General features: G+C 43.8%; 1 protein-coding gene and 1 long non-coding RNA gene across 5 annotated transcripts; both read left to right on the top strand.

Annotated features, from left to right (window-relative positions):
- Positions 1–1,216: 1,216 nt before the first annotated feature.
- si:dkeyp-97b10.3 (uncharacterized) lies at positions 1,217–17,610 on the top strand. 4 transcript variants are annotated; one of them, XM_031790684.1, is made up of 16 exons: positions 1,217–1,587; positions 5,372–5,403; positions 7,459–7,527; positions 7,627–7,647; positions 7,798–7,836; positions 7,995–8,042; positions 8,269–8,315; positions 8,446–8,498; positions 8,728–9,205; positions 11,546–11,671; positions 14,124–14,259; positions 14,339–14,386; positions 14,553–14,624; positions 14,750–14,915; positions 15,137–15,258; positions 15,392–17,610. In XM_031790684.1, exons 1-16 carry the CDS (start codon positions 1,535–1,537, stop codon positions 15,418–15,420), a joined length of 1,539 nt encoding a protein of 512 aa, XP_031646544.1. In that variant the 5' UTR covers positions 1,217–1,534; the 3' UTR covers positions 15,421–17,610. The 4 variants fall into 4 exon arrangements, with proteins under 4 accessions (XP_031646544.1, XP_031646543.1, XP_031646542.1 ...); XM_031790683.1 differs by having other exon boundaries at positions 1,227–1,587; positions 7,801–7,854; XM_031790682.1 differs by having other exon boundaries at positions 1,227–1,587; positions 7,798–7,854.
- A 3,170-nt stretch (positions 17,611–20,780) lies between these two features.
- LOC109905904 (uncharacterized) lies at positions 20,781–22,113 on the top strand. Its single transcript, XR_002257332.2, has 4 exons — positions 20,781–20,851; positions 21,018–21,089; positions 21,215–21,300; positions 22,091–22,113. It is a non-coding gene; the product is annotated as an uncharacterized LOC109905904 (long non-coding RNA).
- Positions 22,114–22,345: the final 232 nt, after the last annotated feature.

Genomic DNA, 22,345 nt, shown 5'->3' with positions numbered 1-22,345 from the left:
ACTCATATAATTTATCTGTGGTCACCCGTTTTGTTCCAACTCTCTGTCACTGTCTGTTGCTGCACACATATATACACACACATACATACATACACATACACAAACACACCATGCACACCATGTGTAAGTAACTGTAGTCCTGGAGAGGGAGAGATGGGAGACGAGATCCACTCATCCACTCCAAATGAGCACCAGATCGATAGGAAAGCCCTTGATCCTGCACTCATTCCTCTGTCCCTGGACATCACACACACACAGAGAAAGGCAGGAAAGCGAAAGAGCTGGTGAGGGGGTCACTCACACACAGCACTCTCACTCTGTAGAATAGACTAGAGATAGGCCTATGATTAGTTACATATTTTCTGATCATTACCATTGAGAGCTGTTGACTTATATCAGGCAGAGCGTGTTCCATTCAAGTAAAGATGAACTGGCCAATAGACGTGATCAAGAAATAGTTAACTGGGAACTTCACTGGCAACAGAACATCGTGTTTTTCTTATTGTAGATTGCGATATCTAGTGTTTGGTTTCGTGTACTGCAGATTTACGGGTTTATATTTTCCCGCTAAAAAATGAACTTTTGACACGAGACCATTGACTTGACCTACTTTTGGTTATTTAACATTGATTTAACTAGACAAGTCAGTTACGAACAGATTCAAATTTACAATGACGACCTACACCGGCCAAATACGGACGACGCTGGGCCAATTTTGCGCCGCCCCATGGGACTCCCAATATCCTGGTTCGTATCCAGGCTGTGTCTATAGTGACGCATCAAGTACTGAGATGCAGTGCATTAGACCGCTGCGCCATTCGGGATATAGATATAGATATAGATACAATGTTACAAAGAAAGGGTGAGAAATATCTACAACGTAACGCCTGGATATCAAAAGGTCTGACCATTTAATACAATGTGGCAGAAGTATGACAATTTATTTTAGTATCAGTATTTTTGCATGTAAGCTGTAAACTTGAGTAATCTTCAATAATTAAAATCATATTGGGAGACCAGATAATCTTCCTTATTGTACATATTTTATGTCCCCACCATATTAATCAGAGAGTTCTCATTGATCAGAATTGACGGGAAAGAAAGCCAGAAGAGCCATGCAGCCAGGCGTCTTGTTTCAATGAAAAAGCGGACTAGAGTTATGTAAATCATTGGCCCAAACTAATTGGCGGGGTAATATACTCCTCCCACTGAGCTGTTCATGCGTACTTCTTTGCTCCAGGCTGCGCTTTTGCAGCTATTTGTAAATCATTTGGAATTGTAGACAATGAGACATCTATGTAAAAACATGGTAGTAACATCAGCATATTTTAGCCTAAACTAAACCTATCCCTACTATGGGAGAGTGTATTTGTTTTGAGAGCTTACATCGTCCTATTTGATGTAAAGTCAAGGTATCATTTTAAAAGGAGATGTTTTCTGACAAAGAGACAGGCAGGTGCTATCACGTGAAGCAAAAACCGTGAAGCAAAAACGACCATATCAAAACCGAAGGTGAAAGTTCCTCAAAGGGCACATGATGGTGGCGGGGATGGCGAGCTGCGGAGCCGCTTGTAACCTGGATGAAGGGTAAGCATCTTAAATACATAGCCAAATAATGGCAAGATTTAGTCTTGCACGTAGCCTATATATGCATGAGGTTGCATTCACACTGACAAAGAAGTGCGCCGCAATGTTCTGTCGAATCCGGAAAGAGCTGGTCCTTTGTTGTTGCTGCTTGCTACCCTTAGCTGGTAACTTAGTTCTCGATTTAAAAAAAACACAAGACCCTAAATAGTTGCAACCGTATATTTTTATTTTATTGAAGACAGACCCCCAAAGTGAGAGGGGACGCCATGGTCGCTTTGTAACGCACAAGATGCTGTGTTGTTGACTGATCATAATACAAACATGCCCATCGCCCAAGCAATATGGCTATACCGCGAGTTACAACTATAGAACGATGTTATTCTGTAGGCCAAACCAATGCAACAATCATTTTTGGGTTCTCAATTAAACCGTCTCGTTTAACTTGAAAACGAAACCACTTTTGTGTACCCGTCCTTCACCACTGCATTTTGCACTGTCACAGTTAGGCTACTTTGTCTCGATGTATTGTTTCAGCTGTTTAAAAGCGTGCCAGCCAGGTCGTTCTTCATTAGACACCTGTCATGTGAAAGTGCTTGAATATAGTAAAGGTAAACTAGCTTCGTTGTTATATGTATAGGAGCATCTATGTACCAAATAATATACCATATATGGTATATACCATGTACCATATAATAATCTTGAATTACGTAGGCTATTGGGACTTTTTCCAGTGAAGCTTGATAGTCAAGGACTTTCTTTTTTTTTAACCCATATCACTTCTGTAACCAGTGTTACTACAATCATGGTAATGTTTTATACCGTAGAATGTAGTTGTAGAAAACGTTCTACATTGTCCCCTTTGTGTAGTAAATAATGAATAATGTTTGTGTGGAGAGTAACCATGAACCCCAGAGCAGTTAAAGGTGACAGATGGTGACTTATATCCAAGGGGAGCACTAGGTCAATAGTTACTGTGGTTTCCTGGTTTTCTGGTTTTCTATCACACCACAGGCTTCTGGAGAAACAAGACACATTTGGCACCTTGCCACCATGCCACACCCTTTTGCCACTGACTTAAATAATAAAAAATCTGGTTAGACAATTCAACGCTCAAATCACTGAAGAGGCTTGAGTGTCACCGAAGTGCTGACATATATACTGTACCAGTCAAAAGTTTGACACACCAGCACATTCCAGGGTTTTTCTTTATTTGTACTATTTTCTACATTGTAGAATAAAATTTAAGACATCAAAACTATGAAATAACACATGGAATCGTGTATTAACCCAAAAAGTGTTAAACAATGTCACGGATCCCTCTGGAACTTTCATTGCGCACACCTGGCCCCTATTCCCACTGATTGTATTTGTATATATGTGCCCTTTATTCATCATGGTGCTGTCGCTTATTGTTACTATGTCCGTTGGTGCATGTGAGTACCTGTGCTGTGTGTTTTGGGCTTTTGTGCCCGTGGGTTGCGCAGATGATTACGGGTCTCGTCCCGTGTGATAATCATTGTGTGCTAGTGTCATTTATTTAAAGTACTCTTCACTCTTTTGTTTGGGTTTCAACCCTGTGTTTTTGTTACCTGTTTGTTTGGTCTTCGTCGCCGTAATTTGGGGCTTAATAAAAACCCATATTATGCATTCCTGCATCTGCCTCCCGAATCATTCATACCGACGTGACAAACAGAAAAATATTTCAGATTCTTCAAAGTAGCCATCCTTTGTCTCGGTGATAGCTTTGCACACTCTTGGCATTCTCTCAACCAGCTTCACCTGGAATGCTTTTCCAACTGTCTTGAAGGAGTTCCTTCATATGCTGAGCACTTGATGGCTACTTTTCCTTCACTCTGAGGTCCAACTCATCCCAAACCATCTCAATTGGATTGAGGTCGGGTGATTGTGTAGGCCAGATCATCTGATGCAGCAGTCCATCACACTCCTCCTTGGTCAAATAGCCCTTACACAGCCTGGAGGTGTGTTGGGTCATTGTCCTGTTGAAAAACAAATGATAGTGCAAACCAGATGGGATGGCATATCGCTGCAGAATGCTGTGGTAGCCATGCTGGTTAAGTGTGCCTTGAATTCTAAATAAATCACTGACAGTGTCACCACCAAAGCAACCCCACACCATCACACCTCCTCCTCCATGCTTCACGGTGGGAACCACACATGTGGAGATCATCCGTTCACCTACTCTGTCTCACAAAGACACAGCGGTTGGAACCAAAAATCTGAAATTTGGACTAATTTGACAAGAGGGCAAAGAGAAATAAATAGAAAGAATTTACAGAGATGGATAGAGGCTGAAAGTATAACAACACAGGGCGAGACCCAAATGCAGACACAGGAGGCAGATGGTTTGAGTCTCTGATTATTTATTAAACAACATGGGGCAGGTCGAGGACAGGCGAAAGTTCATAACCAGGTCAGAGTTCCAAACGGTACAGGGATGCAGGCAGGCTCAAGGTCAGGGCAGGCAAAAGGTCAACCAGGAGGACTAGAAAAACAGAGACAAGGAAAAAGCAGGAGCATGGAAAAACACGCTGGTTGACAAAACAAGGTGAACTGACAACAGACAAACAGAGAACACAGGAATAAATACCCTGGGAATAATGTGGAAAACGGGTAACACCTGGAGGTGGGTGGAGACAATCACAAAGACCGGTGAAACGGATCAGTGCGTGACTTCTGTCACGGGCAGAGTACATGTAGCAATATGACTGCCATGGAAATGTATAACAGTTGTGTTGTGATACAGAAACCTGTTGGCTGTGTCGAACATTGACCTTGGAAAAGTAAACAGTCTTTCCTGTACTCCTGTCTGAGGACAATGAGGATGAGGACCACTAGCTTATCAGGTTTCATTAAATCTAAAAGAGTGACAATATTTACGACACAGAACTAGAAATAGCCTATGAATTTGTCACAATTCAATCATTGTTTCAGGACCTTATCTGCAGGTACCATGCACAATTATCATGATTAATTACTTTCTTATTATCACAGAGGTTGTAAACACATGCCAACTCAGTAGAGTGTTTCTCCTGTATTCCTAATCTCCTCTGTGGTAAAGGACTAAAGACTACACTTGAGTCAACTCTGGCTTTTGATCACCTAGAGCGCAGTATTTTTACGATGGATAAAAATTTAAAATAAATACTGTTGACCTAGTTCTCTGCATGCTGAACTTGTTCACACAAGTCACAGACTGAATCACCAAGCGGCACGCTTTGTCTGAGGCTGAGAGACATCCTCTGGATGATGCACATTAATATGTTTTTTTTATAAACCTGTAACACTGCTAACTGCAAAACCCTTCCCTTTGTGTCTTGATGTTAGATCAACTTTTGATGTTCTCTGATACTGTCTCTTTAAAAACTTATGGTTTATAATCACAAGCACTATTATCAGCCAGTACCTTTCCATGAGTTTGCAGTACCAGCCGTCCAACACTAGTGTGTAAAACTGGGTCAGTATGTATGGGGTGGGGGTTCCACACCACACTGGAGGATGGGATGATGTCATGAACGTGAGATTTTGGCAGCTCCTCCACTTCCTGTTTTTGTGCCTCAGTTAAATGAGCGTTTGTGTGTACATCAGAGAGAGGAAGTGAAGACAGAGATGGGTCTGCAGCTGGACAGTTCAGCTCCACCCCCTCTTCTCCACACCCATAATCCCCCCCCCCCACTGGTCCATAAACTGAAGTTGTATTCTCTTAACTCCATTTTGATAACGTCTTGGGATGCCCTTATAATTTCCTATCTCTTTTAACCAACAGCGATGGAGACATCCCTGCCCCTGACCAGAAGGGTAAGCACCGTTCGCTCTTTGTTTGATTGTGCATGACATTTTTTGTTTTGTCTCATGTGGCAAAAAGTTCTGAATTAATGTGATCTTTAATTAGACCAGCAGATGGCAGTCAACACCAGTAAAGAAAATTGTGTGTGTGTGAGATGTACATTGGGCTGATAAAGCATGCTGTCTGAGAGTAGACGGAGTGGATGTTAGATGAGGCAGAGAGCGATTGGAGGCATATGAGGACACAGATGGAGAGATGGGGGGGGGGGGGAGAGGAGATAAGGGGAGAGGGAGGGAGAACGAGCAAGAGAGAGGGACTTTTGTAGAGCAGAGAGAGCGAGAGAGACCTGGCTGGTTCTCAGTCTGAGATGAGGCTCCCTGCCCCAGAGAGGACTGGCTCCATCTATTAGCTTCCCCTCTGCCAATGCCAGGCTCTCAGCTAGAAGGCCTGACCCAGACTCACTCCTGCTGGGTACAGATACCCCTGGAGCTAGCCATGTCTCTACACCAGGGCACCAGTCCACTTCACTCTAACTTACCAGGTAGGCCATAGTTTCACTTTAGATTAGGACAATTATTGATAATAACCGTGAAAAAAAGATATTCTGAATACATACATTTTAAGATGGGGGGGTTCAACTTTATTTTCAAGTAGATATAGTTTACCCAGTAGCAGTTTTCATTTTTTACATGAAGAGGGTAAAAGTTGGTAATCATTTTACAATGATTTGGGTGGAGAGGCTTGATTTTCAGAAGTTCCAAGAAGTCAAAAACATTTACTTTTGAGAAATTGTCTCGCCAAAGCTGTGTTGTATTCTTTAGGTATCTCGTAGATTATTTTCAAATATGCATTACAAAATATATACAAATTCTACAAAAATTACAATCATAACAATAATCGTGACCATTTGCTTGGCAATTAATCATTACACAATCATCACAGCCCTACTTTAGATGCACTTACAATATGAAGCATACCATTTGTAAGTCTTTCTGAATGAGAATATCAGCTTCTGTAACGTTACAGCCCCGACACAGGGGCCCTCAGCCCTATAAATAGAAAAAGCACAGACATATCACCGAATTACAATACGCTCATATACATACTGTATCCAGTTTGCATTCATCTACATTAGTGAGGAATCAGTTGTTGAAGTTTCAGATGAGTGATGTGGTGTGATATGAGTGAAGATATACGGTATACACTGATGAGCTCATCAGAATGAACTTCGTCACAGTTTGACAACAGAAGTGCAACATTTAGATCATGCTCAGTCAGACAGTAAATAAAAGACTACAAATCGATAATGTATGGTATTATTTTTCTGCCATTTCTTAGTAATAGGCCTAGGGTAGACATGAGTAGAGAACCTTGAGAAAACTCTCTGGGGATGGGCTGGAGTTGTTTGGGGCAGGTCCCACAGAGGGCCAGTCCCCTGAGGTTTTTAAATGTTTTATTTAGCTAACCAAGTCAGTTGAGAACAAATTCTTATTTACAATGACGGCCTACCGGGGAACAGTGGGTTAACTGCCTTGTTCAGTAGCAGAACGACTCATTTTTACCATGTCAGCTCAGGGATCCCATCCAGAAAACTTTTGGTTCCAAGCCCAACGCTCTTAACCACTAGGCTACCTGCTGCCCAGGTTATTGTAAACCTCTCTGCATTATGGGTAAAGTGGGGTGGAAAGATGGAGAGAAGAGATTTCTTAATTCCATATTAACCCCTTACCCAAGACATCTATACTAAAAGTTCAGTTGTTACAGATAATCTGACTGAAAATGATAACAGTGGCTCAGGTGGACACACCTTTGCAGTATGTTTGTATTTTCCTCGTATAGAGTGAGATTTCACTCAAAGAGAAACTGCCCCCCCCCCCTGTGAGCACTACTCAAACAGAACTCTAATGGTCTCTGAGGTGCATATAGGCATATATAGACCCCCTCTCAAGTCATGTTTGAACTACCAATCAATTTCCCTCACCCCTCTTTCTTTATTTGAAAGTACACTTAGAATGAGAAACGGTTTCAAAGTTCATCCCTCCATGTCCTATGGATTTTTCTGGCAGACAATGCAGGGACATCTACAGAGGAGAGTTCTGAAGAAGAGGAGGACGAAGAGGAGGAGGAGGATTCTGGTGAGCGGCTGCTAGAGATCAAAAACTCCATCACAGTATGAATCTTCAGGCTTTATCCCACCCTCTAACATAGCGTTCTCTCTCTTTGTCTTTCAACAGACGGCTTTGCTGAGAAAGGAGGTGAGAAAAACACAGGCCTTGTTCTGTCAGCTTCGCCAGCTTCATCAAAATCATTTACAATCTGTGATGATACACGGTCACTCCAGCACCTGGCTTGTGTCTTTACTCAGTCAGTTAGAAATAATTGTATTATTTCTTGGCTTGTCCCAGTAGAATCCGAGGAGCCTGACGTTGAGGGTTCCTGTAATGGTGAGCGGGAACTAAAACGTCAGCCACAATGCCTATATCTGCCTTATCCTGCCTCTGAAATACAGATGAATAGCCTCTTTCACCTCAGAATGTCCTGAGTAGAATGATTGCTCCTCTCCTCCAACTTCCTTCATGAGGTGTAACTTGTCTCTCCACAGAGTCAGAGTCGGCTCCTCAACCTGATGCAGAGGTTTCCCTTGCTAAAGGTATCCTCAGTTTGACACAAGTCATTCTACTACCAAATGTTTAGCTTTTTCCACAAAATGTTGAGCTATCCTAGACAAAGGAGATTGTAATGGTTGAAAGGCTAGAGAGAGGATATCTGGGTGCATTCATAGGTCTATGAAAATGTGTCGGCAAATCCTAGTCTGAGAGGTAGAGTACTCCCCAAGAGGGAGTGCCTAGTTTGACTTTTGGCCTCTCCTTTGTCAGATGTTCCCCCCAAGCCATGCTGTGAAAAATGCAAGGCTGTCCAGCGGGTAAGTACATTTGTTTGATTGTGGAATTGAACGATAGTTGTGTAATAAAGCTTCAGAGACATACAGTATGGCTGTAGACTCACTAGAGGAACAGGGGCCAATCTTAGTACCATGTCTGTTTCTCAATCAGAGTCAAGACAATGAACTGGTTACTCCCAGGAGGATCTCTAAAGGACGCCTACAGTGAGTAGCTCTTCTACCTGTAGCCTCGTTCTTTCTCTTTCTCACTCAGACTCTCCTTCTCTCTCTCTCTCTCTCTTTTTTTTCTCCATCTCCAAATCTCTTACTCACTTAGTATCTCTACCTCTCTTTTTTAATAAATAAGAAAATCCCCAAACCACTAATGCCTCTCCTGCTGAGTGTCTGTCTGACTGGTATGAGTCTGTCCATCTCTCTGTGTTCTGTGTGTCAGGGTGCAGCTGGAGGGAGAAGGGACATATGAGTGCTCCGTCACCGGCCTGGTGTTTGAGGTGTCAGAGAGAGTCCTGATCCGCTACTCGGTCCTGTCCTGGTCCAAGTTTGGCATGTTCCTCAGGGACTCCTGGAGGTTCGCTGGGCCCATCTTCAACGTGGACTGTGTCAACAGCCCCTCATCTATCCTCACCTCCATCCAGTTCCCTCACTTCCTCTGCCTCGCTGACCCCGACAGTGAAATGACCTTCAGTGTCCTGCATATGAAGGACAGCTGTCCGGTGATCGAGCCCTCGGTAGACCACTCTGGCAGCCATGTAAAGTGGCGTGTATCGTCCCTGTCCCCGGTGGGGCCCATTGTCCAGAGCAGCAAGCCTGTAGAACACCACGGGGTGGTCCTGGTGTATAAGGAACTGGCTCTGGAGAACTCCTACTCCTTTCGCATCTACCTGGCCACCAACAACTCCTCCGACATTAAGGTGAGAGGGACACAGGGTGTGTGTATGCAAATCATTACAGTAACATCTTACTGAGTCAGAGAAATGAACATGATCAGAGGGGTTGTAATGCCCACTGGCCTGACCTCCTGGCACTCTGACTCACACTGTGGTCTCTACTGAGGGAAATCACATGTCACACTGGAAGTCTGCGGTCTGTTTATTTGTGTGTATGTGTGTGGTGATCAAGATGAGTTCATTTGTCACTGTATCAGAGGGCATTGGTGCATATTAATTAACAAATGATTGTGTATTGATTTGTGTATCTAGGAATAACTCAGATGGAAACCCCAAACCTCATACATTAGATCTGAATCTAGCCCAGTGGACAACACTGGTTAACTTCATTGGGATAGGGGGCAGCATTTTCACTTTTGGATGAAAAGCCTGCCCAGAGTAAACTGCCACCTACTCAACCCCAGATGCTAATATATGCATATTAGTAGTAGTATTGGATAGAAAACACTCTGCCGTTTCTAAAACTGTTTGAATGATGTCTGAGTATAACAGAACTCATATGGCAGGCAAGAACCTGAGAAAAAATCCAAACAGGAAGTGGGAAATCTGAGGTTTGTAGTTTTTCAACTCGGCCCCTGTTGAAGATGCAGTGGGATATTGGTTATGTTGCCCTTCCTAAGGCTTCCACTAGATGTCAATCGTCTTTAGAACGTTGTTTGATGCTTTTACTATGAAGGGGGGCTGAATGAGAGTGGAATTAGTCAGAGGTCTGCCAGCAGCCACAAGCTCAGTTACGTGCATTCACATGAGAGGTAGCTCCCGTTCCATTGGTTTTATAATGGAATTCTCCGGTTATAACATTACTGAACATTTATGATAAAAACATCCGAAAGATTGATTCTATACATCGTTTGATATGTTTCTACGACCAGTAATATAACTTTTGGAATTTTCGTCCGACCTATCAGCTGGAAGTCACACGCGCGTTTCGATTTGTTTACCAAACGCCCTAACAAAAGGAGGTATATGGACATAAATGATGAACTTTATCGAACAAATCAAACATTTATTGTGGAACTGGGATTCCTGGGGTGCATTCTGATGAATATCATCCAAAGGTAAGTGAATATTTATAATACTATTTCTGACTAATGTTGACTGCACAACATGGCGGATATTTATTTTGGCTGGTTTGGGCTCTGAGCTCCGTACTCAGATTATTGCATGGTATGCTTTTTCCGTAAAGTGTTTTTGAAATCTGAAACAGCGGTTCCATTAAGGAGAATTTTATCTAAAGTTCCATGCATAACACTTATATTTTCATCAACATTTCTAATGAGTATTTCTGTAAATTGATGTGGCTCTCTGCAAAATCACCGCATGTTTTGGAACTACTGAACATAACACGCCAATGTAAAATTTGATTTTTGGATATAAATATCTATTTTATCGAAACAAAGCATACATGTATTGTGTAACATGAAGTCCTATGAGTGTCATCTGATGAAGATCATCAAAGGTTAGTGATTAATTTGATCTCTATTTGTGCCTTTTGTGACTCCTGTTTTTGGCTGGAAAAATGGCTGGGTTTTTCTGTGACTTGGTGGTGACCTAACATAATCGTTTGTGGAGCTTTCGCTGTAAAGCATTTTTGAAATCGGATACTGTGGCTGGATTAACAAGAATTGTATCTTTAAAATGGTGCCTAATACTTGTATGTTTGAGAAATTTGATTTATGAGATTTCTGTTGATTTGTATTTGGCGCCCTGCAATTTCATTGGCTGTTCCGCTAGCGCTAGCGGAACCCCGTTCCCAGACAGGTTAAAATGACAATGTTATTCCAACTGGTAGGTTTATATTGGGATAGTAACACCATGTGTATCAAATATAGACCACAGTTAATATTTACTCTGTGATCTTACACAGTCTTAGGTCACATGTCACCCAGTACCTGAAATGTGGTTTGAGCGCTGGTAGTGTGTAGAATCAGTGGTGTGTGTCTTAGTGTGATAGTAGTATCAGTGGTGAGGGGAATGGCTGCGTGGCTGAATGCCTGAGCTCAGCAGAATCCCACATTAGAGCACTCAGCTTCAGAACAGTCCATTTAACCCTGCCTAACTGGCCAGGGAAAGGAGTTGCTGACCGTTAGGCAACAATAAGAAAGATTTTCCATCACACACCAAAATGACCATGGAAAACATCTCCGTCCACCAACTCCCATGTTTCCTGAACAGGGAATAGTCATCCCGCTATTACCATTATTAGAATCTCTCGCTTACTTATGGTAAATCACTGGTCTACTTCTATCTACTCCTTTGTCTCTCTGCTTCTCTCTCTCCTCCTCTACCCCTCACTCACTCCAGGACATATGGAACGAGGTGCGTTGCGCCAACAAGCGTTACCTGAAGGTAGAGAAGCCACCCACCTGTAAGTTGGATGAGAAGAGGTACCGACTCATGAGTGAACCAGAGGGAGACATCAGCCCTGCGGTGAGGTTTCATTCACCCATTACTGCATAACCAGTAAGCACTGACCTACAGTACAGTTGAACTCAGAAGTTTACATACACCTTTTCCAAATACATTCAGTAAAAATTCCCTCTTAGGTCTGTTAGGATCACCACTTTATTTTAGAATGTGAAATGTCATAATAATAGTAGAGAGAATTACTTAATTCAGCTTTTATTTCTTTCATCACATTCCCAGTGGGTCAGAAGTTTACATACACTCAGTTAGTATTTGGTAGCATTGCCTTTAAATTGTTTAACTTGGGTCAAATGTTTCGGGTAGCCTTCCCCAAGCTTGCCACAATAAGTTGGGTGAATTTTGGCCCATTCCTCCTGACAGAGCTGGTGTAACTGAGTCAGGTTTGTAGGCCGCCTTGCTCGCACATGTTTTTTCAGTTCTGCCCACAAATTTTCTATAGGATTGAGGTCAGGGCTTTGTGATGACCACTCCAATACCTTGACTTTGTTGTCCTTAAGCCATTTTGCCACAACTTTGGAAGTATGCTTGGGGTCATTGTCCATTTGGAAGACTTATTTGCGACCAAGCTTTATCTTCCTGACTGATGTCTTGAGATGTTGCTTCAAAATATCCACATCATTTCCCTCACTCATGATGCCATCTATTTTGTGAAGTGCACAAGACCCCCCTGCAGCAAAGCACCCTCACAACATGACGCAGTCACCCCTGTGCTTCACGGTTGGGATGGTGTTCTTCGACTTGCAAACCTCCCCCTTTTTCTCCCAAACATAACGATGGTCATTATGGCCAAACAGTTCTATTTTTGTTTCATCAGACCAGAGGACATTTCTCCAAAAAGTACAATCTTTGTCCACATGTGCAGTTGCAAACCTTAGTCTGATTTTTTTTATAGCGGTTTTGGAGCAGTGGATTCTTGCTTAGCGGCCTTTCAGGTTATGTCGATATAGGACTTGTTTTACTGTGAATATAGATACTTTTGTACCCGTTTCCTCCAGCATCTCCACAAGGTCCTTTACAAGGTCCTTTGTTCTGGGATTGATTTGCACTTTTCGCACCAAAGTACGTTCATCTCTAGGAGACAGAACGTGTCTCCTTCCTGAGTGGTATGACGGCTGCGTGGTCCCATGGTGTTTATACTTGCATACTCTTATTTGTACAGATGAACGTGGTACCTTCAGGCGTTTGGAAATTGTTTCCAAGGATGAACCAGACTTATGGAGGTCTACAATTTCTTTTCCGAGGTCTTTGCTGATTTCTTTTGATTTTCCCATGATGTTGAGCAAAGAGGCACTGAGTTTGATGGTAGACCTTGAAATACATCCACAGGTGTGCCTCCAATTGACTCAAATTATGTACATTTGCCTATCAGAAGCTTCTAAAACTATGACGTAATTTTCTGGAATTTTCCAAGCTGTTTATAGGCACAGTCAACTTCTGACTGGAATTGTGATACAGTGAAATAATCTGTCTGTAGACAATTGTTGGGAAAATGACTTGTGTCATGCACAAAGTAGATGTCCTAACCGACTTGCCAAAACTACAGTTAACAAGAAATTTGTGGAGTGGTTGAAAAACGAGTTTTAATGATTCCAACATAAGTGTATGTAAACTTCCGACTTCAACTGTATGTACGGTACATTGAGTGTACAAAACGTTAAGAACATCCTTCCTAATATTGAGTTGCACCCCCTTTTGCCCTCAGAACAGCCTCAATTCGTCGAGGCAGGTACTCTACAAGGTATCAAAAACGTACCACAGGGATGCTGGCCCATGTTGACTCCAATGCTTACCACAGATGTGTCAAGTTGGCTGGATGTTATTTGGGTGGTTGACCGTTCTTGATACACATGGGAAACTGTTGAGCATGAAAAACGTGGCAGCATTGCATTTCTTGACACAAACCGGTGCGCCTGGCAACTACTACCATACCCCGTTCAAAGGCACTTAAATATTTTGTCTTGCCCATTCACCCTCTGAATGGTACACATACACAATCCATGTCTCTATTGTCTCTTGGCTGAAAAATCATTCTTTGACCTGTCTCCTCCCCTTCATTTAGACTGATTGAAGTGGATTTAACAAGTGACGTCATTAAGGGATCATAGCTTTCACCTAGATTCACCTGGTCAGTCTATGTCATGGAAAGAGCAGGTGTTCTTAATGTTTTGTTTACTCAGTGTATGTACTATGTGAGTTTATTCATAATTTTTTTTCTTTTTTTTTCTTAAAATAATATATTTTTGAATTTAACCCCGTTTCGTGGTATCCAATTATTAGTAGATACTATCTTGTCTCATCGCTACAACTCCCGTACGGGCTCGGGAGAGACGAAGGTCAAAAGCCATGCGTCCTCCGAAACACAACCCAGGTGTTCTTAATGTTTGTATACTCAGTGTTGGTACATTATGTACTATGTGCGTTTATTCATAATGTCTGTGTATTTGGTGTCCTGCAGGACTTGCCGTTCACACTGGCCGTGACTAAATTGAAGGGATATTTTGAGGTGTTCTTTGAGCAGCCCCCTCCTTTCAAGGTCTCCCTCGTAGAGACAGAGTCCGACAAGACTGTGTGGTCAGCCACCATCAGAGAAGGTACATACACACCTGCTGTGCGTCTGTCTGTAATGTGTTGTGGGTTAAGGTGCAGGATATTAATTTATCTTCCTCTCAGGTGACTGTGTGGACAATACAGTTGAAAAGCCAAGGAAACTGACAAATAGTAAGTTTGTCCTTTTTGTTTGCCCCCTCAATATCAGCATCAGGAGTTCACTTCATTCCAGTGTATGTTCTAGATATCAAGTTCTCTGTACACAAGCACTTTTCATCCAATCATAACAAAGTAGCTTTTGATTGACAAAGTAGCTTTTTTTTCTCCTCTTCTGTAGATAGGAAGAGAAGCACCAGCACATCAGAGGAAGAGTTGCCCAAAAAGAGACGTCGATGTGCAGATGAGTCAGGTGATGGTTTGAACACATCCATTGTGTCATTTGCTGTTATTACTGTGGTCTTATTCCTGTTGAGTTGCTGTTCAGTCGCCCTGAATAAAACCCTTAAAAGTCTGACGTTCCTCTGTTGTCTCCAGACGGAGTGCGGACAGTGCAGGTCCCAGACGTGTCGTCCAAGCAGCTGATGCAGGTGGCTAAGCTGCAGGGGAAGGAGTGGAAGCAGGTGGCTATCGGTTGCCTGGACCTGTCCTCCAAAGAGCTGGACGATATACAGGCCAGTGAGGAGGATGTCGACATGCAGAGGTACAGTAGATAGATATAGTATCTGCACCCTTAAAACGCAACTTTATATTACTCGCCAGCCATTATTTTGGGCATTTTTCATTGAAGCATTCTTGGTACACCGATCATTCAGTAATTGTACAATAACTTACTTTCTTTGATTCATATTTTTGGTGTTGATTTCTTTTTTAGATAATGTGACCCTAAATGTGACCCTCAACTTGTTTTGTGTTGGGTTTCAGGTTTAAGGTGTTGGAGCGCTGGAAGATTGGCAGGCCAAATGGTCAAGCCACGGTCACTCACCTCTTGATGAGCCTACAGGAGCTGGATGACCTGCCCAACAAGGTCCTCAAGACACTGCAAGGTTAGAGACACACATTAGACTAGAGCCACAAACACTCAATCACCTGTCTCCACACAGATATTTGTACTCATTCTTGTCTCCTACTAACATACACCCATTTCTGTCTGTCTCTTTCTGTCTGTGTTCTCCTCAGATATGATAGACAATAAAGCGGCCAAATGAGATATCTTTTGCCTCCCAAGGTCCCTGCCTTTCCGCAGCCCTATCGTCAATGAGCCAGTGAGACAATGGGAGAGAGACGTTTGAACTCTTGCCTTGAAGACAGAAATCCCTCTGCTTCTGCTGTATTGCAGGGGTACTCTTACCCTACGAGGTCCGGAGCCTGCTGGTTTTCTGTTCTACCGGATAATTAATACACCTGGTGTCCCAGGTTTAAATCAGTCCCTGATTTGAAGGGAACAATGACAAAATGCAGTGGTACTGGCTTCGAGGTCCAGAGTGGCGTTTGAGGGCTGTATGGAGTAGGATAAACGTTCCCACTAGTCCAGGGATGGGGAACAATCCTCAGGGGCCGGAGTGATGTCACATTTCTTCCCCATCCCTAGCTAACGCAGCTGATTTAAACTAATTGCATTCTAAACTGAAGATCATAATTAGTTGATTATTGGAGTCAGGTGTGTTAGCTGGGGCAAAAGTGTGACACCAATCCAGCCCTGACTCACTGGACTGGAGCTGCCTGCCCTTGCTCTAGAGGTTGATCTAAGGTCAGCTTTGCATACCTCCTTCATAAATTGAGGATGGTACACTGATCCTAGATCAGAAGCATAATGTGTCCCCTCCCCATTGGCAGGGCAGGGCCGGCACACCAGCCTAGCACTGTCAGCCCCTTCCAGCCCAAAATAATTGGGATTCAATTGCCTTCAAATGATATGTTTGATTTCTGCAGGCCTGGATGCTAGAGCTGATGAACATTGTGCCCTGCCTAGTAGTGATGTTTAGTAGTGGGAAACCCTGCCTTCTCACCCCTCATGTTCTCTCAGGATTTCAACAGGAGTTCAACAAAGGCATAGAAAGAGAATTACACCACAACCTTTAATCTTGAATGGTTATGTTCTTAGACGTTCACAAATGGTCCATTAACCTGGAATAATGCTGGCGTTATGTAGAGGTACCCCAAACAGCCAGGAGCTGATGCTGCGACCTGCGGTGCAGTGAAGACCTCTTATGTCATAGATGAGCTCTGGGAAATGGGTAGCTAATATGTAGCCAGTAACAGACATGTTGCTGCAGTATGGAAACTGCTAACTCACTTACAGGGCTGTTGTCTCAAACATTGTACATTTTGTATTTTGATATTTCTCAATCAAGGCATTGCCACTTACTTAATCATGATACAACTACTCAAGGAGTGTAGCTGTACTTTTAATACGGTGTACATATTTTCTGTTTTTTAAACTATACTGTGATAGTTTTTTTTGTAGTCTGTTTGTTAGTTTTTATGTGTGTTATGACCAGATTGAGCCGTCAAACTGACAATGGGGATAGCTAAGCTTCATCTGTGAGAAAATATTGGTAATATTTACTTTTGTTTAGACTGGATCGTGTACATTCTGTAGCCTGGAAATCACGCTCTGTGCATTTGAACATGGTGGGATTGACTGAATTCCAGAAACCACTAATCTAGGAGTTTTTTTTGTTCATAAAAAGGACTACTAACTCATTTTAAACACCTTTCAATAGGGATGTCACTGTTGCCAATACTGGGACCCAAATACCCCAGGGAGAGTAACAACGATTAACTGTGAAATGATAAATGGGAAAACCATGAGTTAAGTTGTCTATTGGATGCCATTTCCAAGTGTGTACATATTTTTACACAGTGATCGCTCTGAAAAGGCCATCATTAATATTCCATCCTTACATGTGTACTTCTGTAATGTTACAGCTCAGGTAAGGGCCTTCATAGGGCTCTGTGTATGGTGTCTAAGATTACAAATCTTTGACTGAATAAAATACATTTTTGCAAAAATGGATAAATAATGTTTAATTGCAAATAATTTTCAGCTAGCAGATGATGGTCTTCATGACTGTTAGGCTATGACTTATTCAAACATTTATCCTATGTAACCGGTTCTGTACCTGTTCCTTTCTGCGGTGTGTTCTGGTGAGGTGTATGTGGAAGGGAAAGCTCTGAAAACAATTCTGCCGGTTGTCTCTTTTAATGACTGCATGGAATGGAGACAAATGCAAGGCAAATGTTAATGCTGGACTCTCATAAGTACATTTATCACTCACGCTTTAAGCAAACTCACATCAACCAAAAAGTACATTGTACAAAGTGTACATGTTAATATTTTCATTTAAAAAATTTTTTTTTAAACATTGTACACCAATAAAAGTGCTAAATATTTATTTAAGTGTACTATTGTCCTATTATACCCAAGGCATACTAAGGCATTCTTGTCCAGAACAGCAAGCCTGTAGAGCACCACGGGGTGGTCCTGGTGTATAAGGAACTGGCTCTGAACAACTCCTACTCCTTTCGCATCTACCTGGCCACCAACAACTCCTCTGACATTAAGGTGAGAGGGACACAGGGTGTGTGTATGCAAATCATTACAGTAACATCTTACTGAGTCAGAGAAATGAACATGATCAGAGGGATTGTAATGCCCACTGGCCTGACCTCCTGGCCCTCTGACTCACACTGTGGTCTCTACTGAGGGAAATCACATGTCACACTGGAAGTCTGCGGTCTGTTTATTTGTGTGTATGTGTGTGTGGTGATCAAGATGAGTTCATTTGTCACTGTATCAGAGGGCATTGGTGCATATTAATTAACAAATGATTGTGTATTGATTTGTGTATCTAGGAATAACTCGGATGGAAACGCCAAACCTCATACATTAGAGCAGCTCAGTGAGCAACACTGGTTCAAATGACAATGTTTTCCCACCTGGTAGGTTTATATTGGGATAGTAACACCATGTGACATCAAATATAGACCACAGACTATTTTTACTCTGATATTACACAGTCTCTTAGGTCACATGTCACCCAGTTCCTGAAATGTGGTTTGAGCGCTGGTAGTGTGTAGAATCAGTGGTGTGTGTCTTAGTGTGATAGTAGTATCAGTGGTGAGGGGAATGGCTGAGTGACTGAATGCCTGAGCTGAGCAGAGACCCACATCAGAGAACTCAGCTTCAGTCCATTTAACCCTGCCCAACTGGCCAGGGAAAGGAGTTGTTGACGGTTAGGCAACAATAAGAAAGATTTTCCAGCACACACCAAAATGACCATGGAAAATCAAATCAAATGTATTCATATAGCCCTTCTTAGATCAGCTGATATCTCAAAGTGCTGTACAGAAACCCAGCCTAAAACCCCAAACAGCAAGCAATGCAGTTGTTGAAGCACGGTGGCTAGGAAAAAACTCCCTAGCAAGGCCGAAACCTAGAGAGGAACCAGGCTGTGATGGGTGGCCAGTCCTCTTCTGGCTGTGCCGGATGGAGATTATAACATAACATGGCCAAGATGTTCAAATGTTCATAAATGACCAGCATGGTCAAATAATAATTATCACAGTAGTTGTCGAGGGTGCAACAGGTCAGCACCTCAGGAGTAAATGTCAGTTGGCTTTTCATAGCCGATCATTGAGAGTATCACTACCGCTCCTGCTGTCTCTAGAGAGTTCAAAACAGCAGGTCTGGGACAGGTAGCACGTCCGGTGAACAGGTCAGGGTTCCATAGCCGCAGGCAGAACAGTTGAAACTGGAGCAGCAGCACGGCCAGGTGGACTGGGGACAGCAAGGAGTCATCATGCCAGGTAGTCCTGAGGCATGGTCCTAGGGCTCAGGTCCTCCAAGAGAGAGTAAGAAAGAAAGAGAGAATTAGAGAGAGCATACTTAAATTCACACAGGACACCGGATATAACAGACTGACCCTAGCCCCCCGACACATAAACTACTGCAGCATAAATACTGGAGGCTTAGACAGGAGGGGTCAGGAGACACATCCGATGATTTCCCCAGACAGGGCCAAACAGGCAGGATATAGCCCCACCCACTTTGCCAAAGCGCAGCCCCCACACCACTAGAGGGATATCTTCAACCACCAACTTACCATCCTGAGACAAGGCCGAGTATATCCCACAAAGATCTCCGCCACGGCACAACCCAAGGGGGGGCGCCAACCCAGACAGGAAGACCACGTCAGTGACTCAACCCACTCAAGTGACGCACCCCTCTTAGGGACGGCATGGAAGAGCGCCAGTGACTCAGCCCCTGTAATAGGGTTAGAGGCAGAGAATCCCAGTGGAGAGAGGGGAACCGGCCAGGCAGAGACAGCAAGGGCGGTTTGTTCCTCCAGTGCCTTTCCGTTCACCTTCACACCCCTGGGCCAGACTACACTCAATCATAAGACCTACTGAAGAGATGAGTCTTCAATAAAGACTTAAAGGTTGAGACCGAGTCTACGTCTCTCACATGGGTAGGCAGACCGTTCCATAAAAATGGAGCTCTATAGGAGAAAGCCCTGCCTCCAGCTGTTTGCTTAGAAATTCTAGGGACAATTAGGAGGCCTCCGTCCACCAGCTCCCATGTTTCCTGAACAGGGAACAAGGTATCGAAAACGTACCACAGGGATGCTAACTCCAATACTTCCCACAGATGTGTCAAGTTGGCTGGATGTCATTTGGGTGGTTGACCATTCTTAATACACATGAGAAACTGTTAAGTGTGAAAAACCCGGCAGCGTTGCAGTTCTTGACACAAACCGGTGCGCCTGGCAACTACTACCATACCCTGTTCAAAGGCACGTAAATATTTTGTCTTTCTCATTCACCCTCTGAATGGTACACATACACAATCCATGTCTCTATTGTCTCTTGGCTGAAAAATCATTCTTTGACCTGTCTCCACCCCTTCATTTAGACTGATTTGAAGTGGATTTAACAAGTGACATCAATAAGGGATCATAGTTTTCACCTAGATTCACCTGGTCAGTCTATGTCATGGAAAGAGCAGGTGTTCTTAATGTTTTGTTTACTCAGGGTATGTACTATGTGAGTTTATTCATAATTTCTTTATTTTTTTAATTATTTAAAGATACAAATAAAAAAATGTTTTATTGAATTTTACCCCCTTTTCGTGGTATCCAATTGTTAGTAGTTACTATCACGTCTCATCGCTACATCTCTCGTACGGGCTCGGGAAAGACGAAGGTCGAGAGCCATGCGTCCCCAGAAACACAACCCAACCAAGCTGCACTGCTTCTTAACATAGCACGCATCCAACCCAGAAGCCAGCCGCACCAATGTGTCGGAGGAAACACAGTGCACCTGGCGACCTGGTGAGCGTGCACTATGCCCGGCCCGCCACAGGAGTCGCTAGTGCGCGATGATATCCCGACCGGCCCACGCTATGCCGGACGACGCTATGCCAATTGTACGTCGCCCCACCGACCTCCCGGTCACGGCCGGCTGCGACAGAGCCTGGGTGCGAATCCAGAGTCTCTGGTTTTATTCATAATTTTGTTCACGCTGGCCGTGACTAAATTGAAGGGATATTTTGAGGTGTTCTTTGATATTAATTTATCTTCCTCTCAGGTGACTGTGTGGACAATACAGTTGAAAAGCCAAGGAAACTGACAAATAGTAAGTTTGTCCTTTTTGTTTGCCCCCTCAATATCAGCATCAGGAGTTCACTTCATTCCAGTGTATGTTCTAGATATCAAGTTCTCTGTACACAAGCACTTTTCATCCAATCATAACAAAGTAGCTTTTGATTGACAAAGTAGCTTTTTTTTCTCCTCTTCTGTAGATAGGAAGAGAAGCACCAGCACATCAGAGGAAGAGTTGCCCAAAAAGAGACGTCGATGTGCAGATGAGTCAGGTGATGGTTTGAACACATCCATTGTGTCATTTGCTGTTATTACTGTGGTCTTATTCCTGTTGAGTTGCTGTTCAGTCGCCCTGAATAAAACCCTTAAAAGTCTGACGTTCCTCTGTTGTCTCCAGACGGAGTGCGGACAGTGCAGGTCCCAGACGTGTCGTCCAAGCAGCTGATGCAGGTGGCTAAGCTGCAGGGGAAGGAGTGGAAGCAGGTGGCTAAGCGGCAGGGGAAGGAGTAGAAGCAGGTGGCTAAGCTACAGGGGAAGGAGAGGAAGCAGGTGGCTAAGCGGCAGGGGAAGGAGTGGAAGCAGGTGGCTAAGCTGCAGGGGAAGGAGTGGAAGCAGGTGGCTAAGCGGCAGGGGAAGGAGTAGAAGCAGGTGGCTAAGCTACAGGGGAAGGAGAGTAAGCAGGTGGCTAAGCGGCAGTGGAAGGAGAGGAAGCAGGTGGCTAAGCGCAGGTGAAGGAGAGGAAGCAGGTGGCTAAGCGCAGGAGAAGGAGTGGAAGCAGGTGGCTAAGCGGCAGGGGAAGGAGAGGAAGCAGGTGGCTAAGCTGCAGGGGAAGGAGAGGAAGCAGGTGGCTAAGCAGCAGGGGAAGGAGAGGAAGCAGGTGGCTAAGCAGCAGGCGAAGGAGTGGAAGCAGGTGGCTAAGCGGCAGGGGAAGGAGTGGAAGCAGGTGGCTAAGCGGCAGGGGAAGGAGTGGAAGCAGGTGGCTAAGCTGCAGGGGAAGGAGAGGAAGCAGGTGGCTAAGCAGCAGGGGAAGGAGAGGAAGCAGGTGGCTAAGCAGCAGGGGAAGGAGTGGAAGCAGGTGGCTAAGCAGCAGGGGAAGGAGTGGAAGCAGGTGGCTAAGCTGCAGGGGAAGGAGAGGAAGCAGGTGGCTAAGCTGCAGGGGAAGGAGTGGAAGCAGGTGGCTAAGCTGCAGGGGAAGGAGAGGAAGCAGGTGGCTAAGCTGCAGGGGAAGGAGAGGAAGCAGGTGGCTAAGCTGCAGGGGAAGGAGAGGAAGCAGGTGGCTATCGGTTGCCTGGGCCTGTTATAAATAGCTAACCAATAGCTACCAGGAATATCTGCATTGAACCTTGTTGCACTAACTATTTTGACTCATCACACACATTACTGTTACTGTTCGTTATTTATCCCGTTGCCTAGTCACTTTATCCCTACCTACATATACATACTGTATCTACCTCAATTGCCATGTACCCCTTCACATCGACTATGTACTGGTACCCCGTGTATATAGCTAAGTTATCATTACTCATTG

The sequence above is a fragment of the Oncorhynchus kisutch genome, linkage group LG15, assembly GCF_002021735.2.
Source record: "Oncorhynchus kisutch isolate 150728-3 linkage group LG15, Okis_V2, whole genome shotgun sequence".
NCBI lineage: Eukaryota > Metazoa > Chordata > Actinopteri > Salmoniformes > Salmonidae > Oncorhynchus > Oncorhynchus kisutch.
The sequence above is the reverse complement of the archived record's forward strand: the minus strand, read 5'-3'. Positions and strand labels throughout refer to the sequence as shown.

What these genes read in the sequence shown, in the direction of transcription:
- si:dkeyp-97b10.3 (XM_031790682.1), top strand. Translation starts at nt 1,535, where the DNA reads ATGATGGTGGCGGGGATGGCGAGCTGCGGAGCCGCTTGTAACCTGGAT. An exon ending in AATGCAAGGCTGTCCAGCGG is followed by an intron (nt 8,316 to 8,445) that starts GTAAGTACATTT and finishes TTTCTCAATCAG; the next exon opens with AGTCAAGACAATGAACTGGT. An exon ending in AGGGAGACATCAGCCCTGCG is followed by an intron (nt 11,672 to 14,123) that starts GTGAGGTTTCAT and finishes GGTGTCCTGCAG; the next exon opens with GACTTGCCGTTCACACTGGC.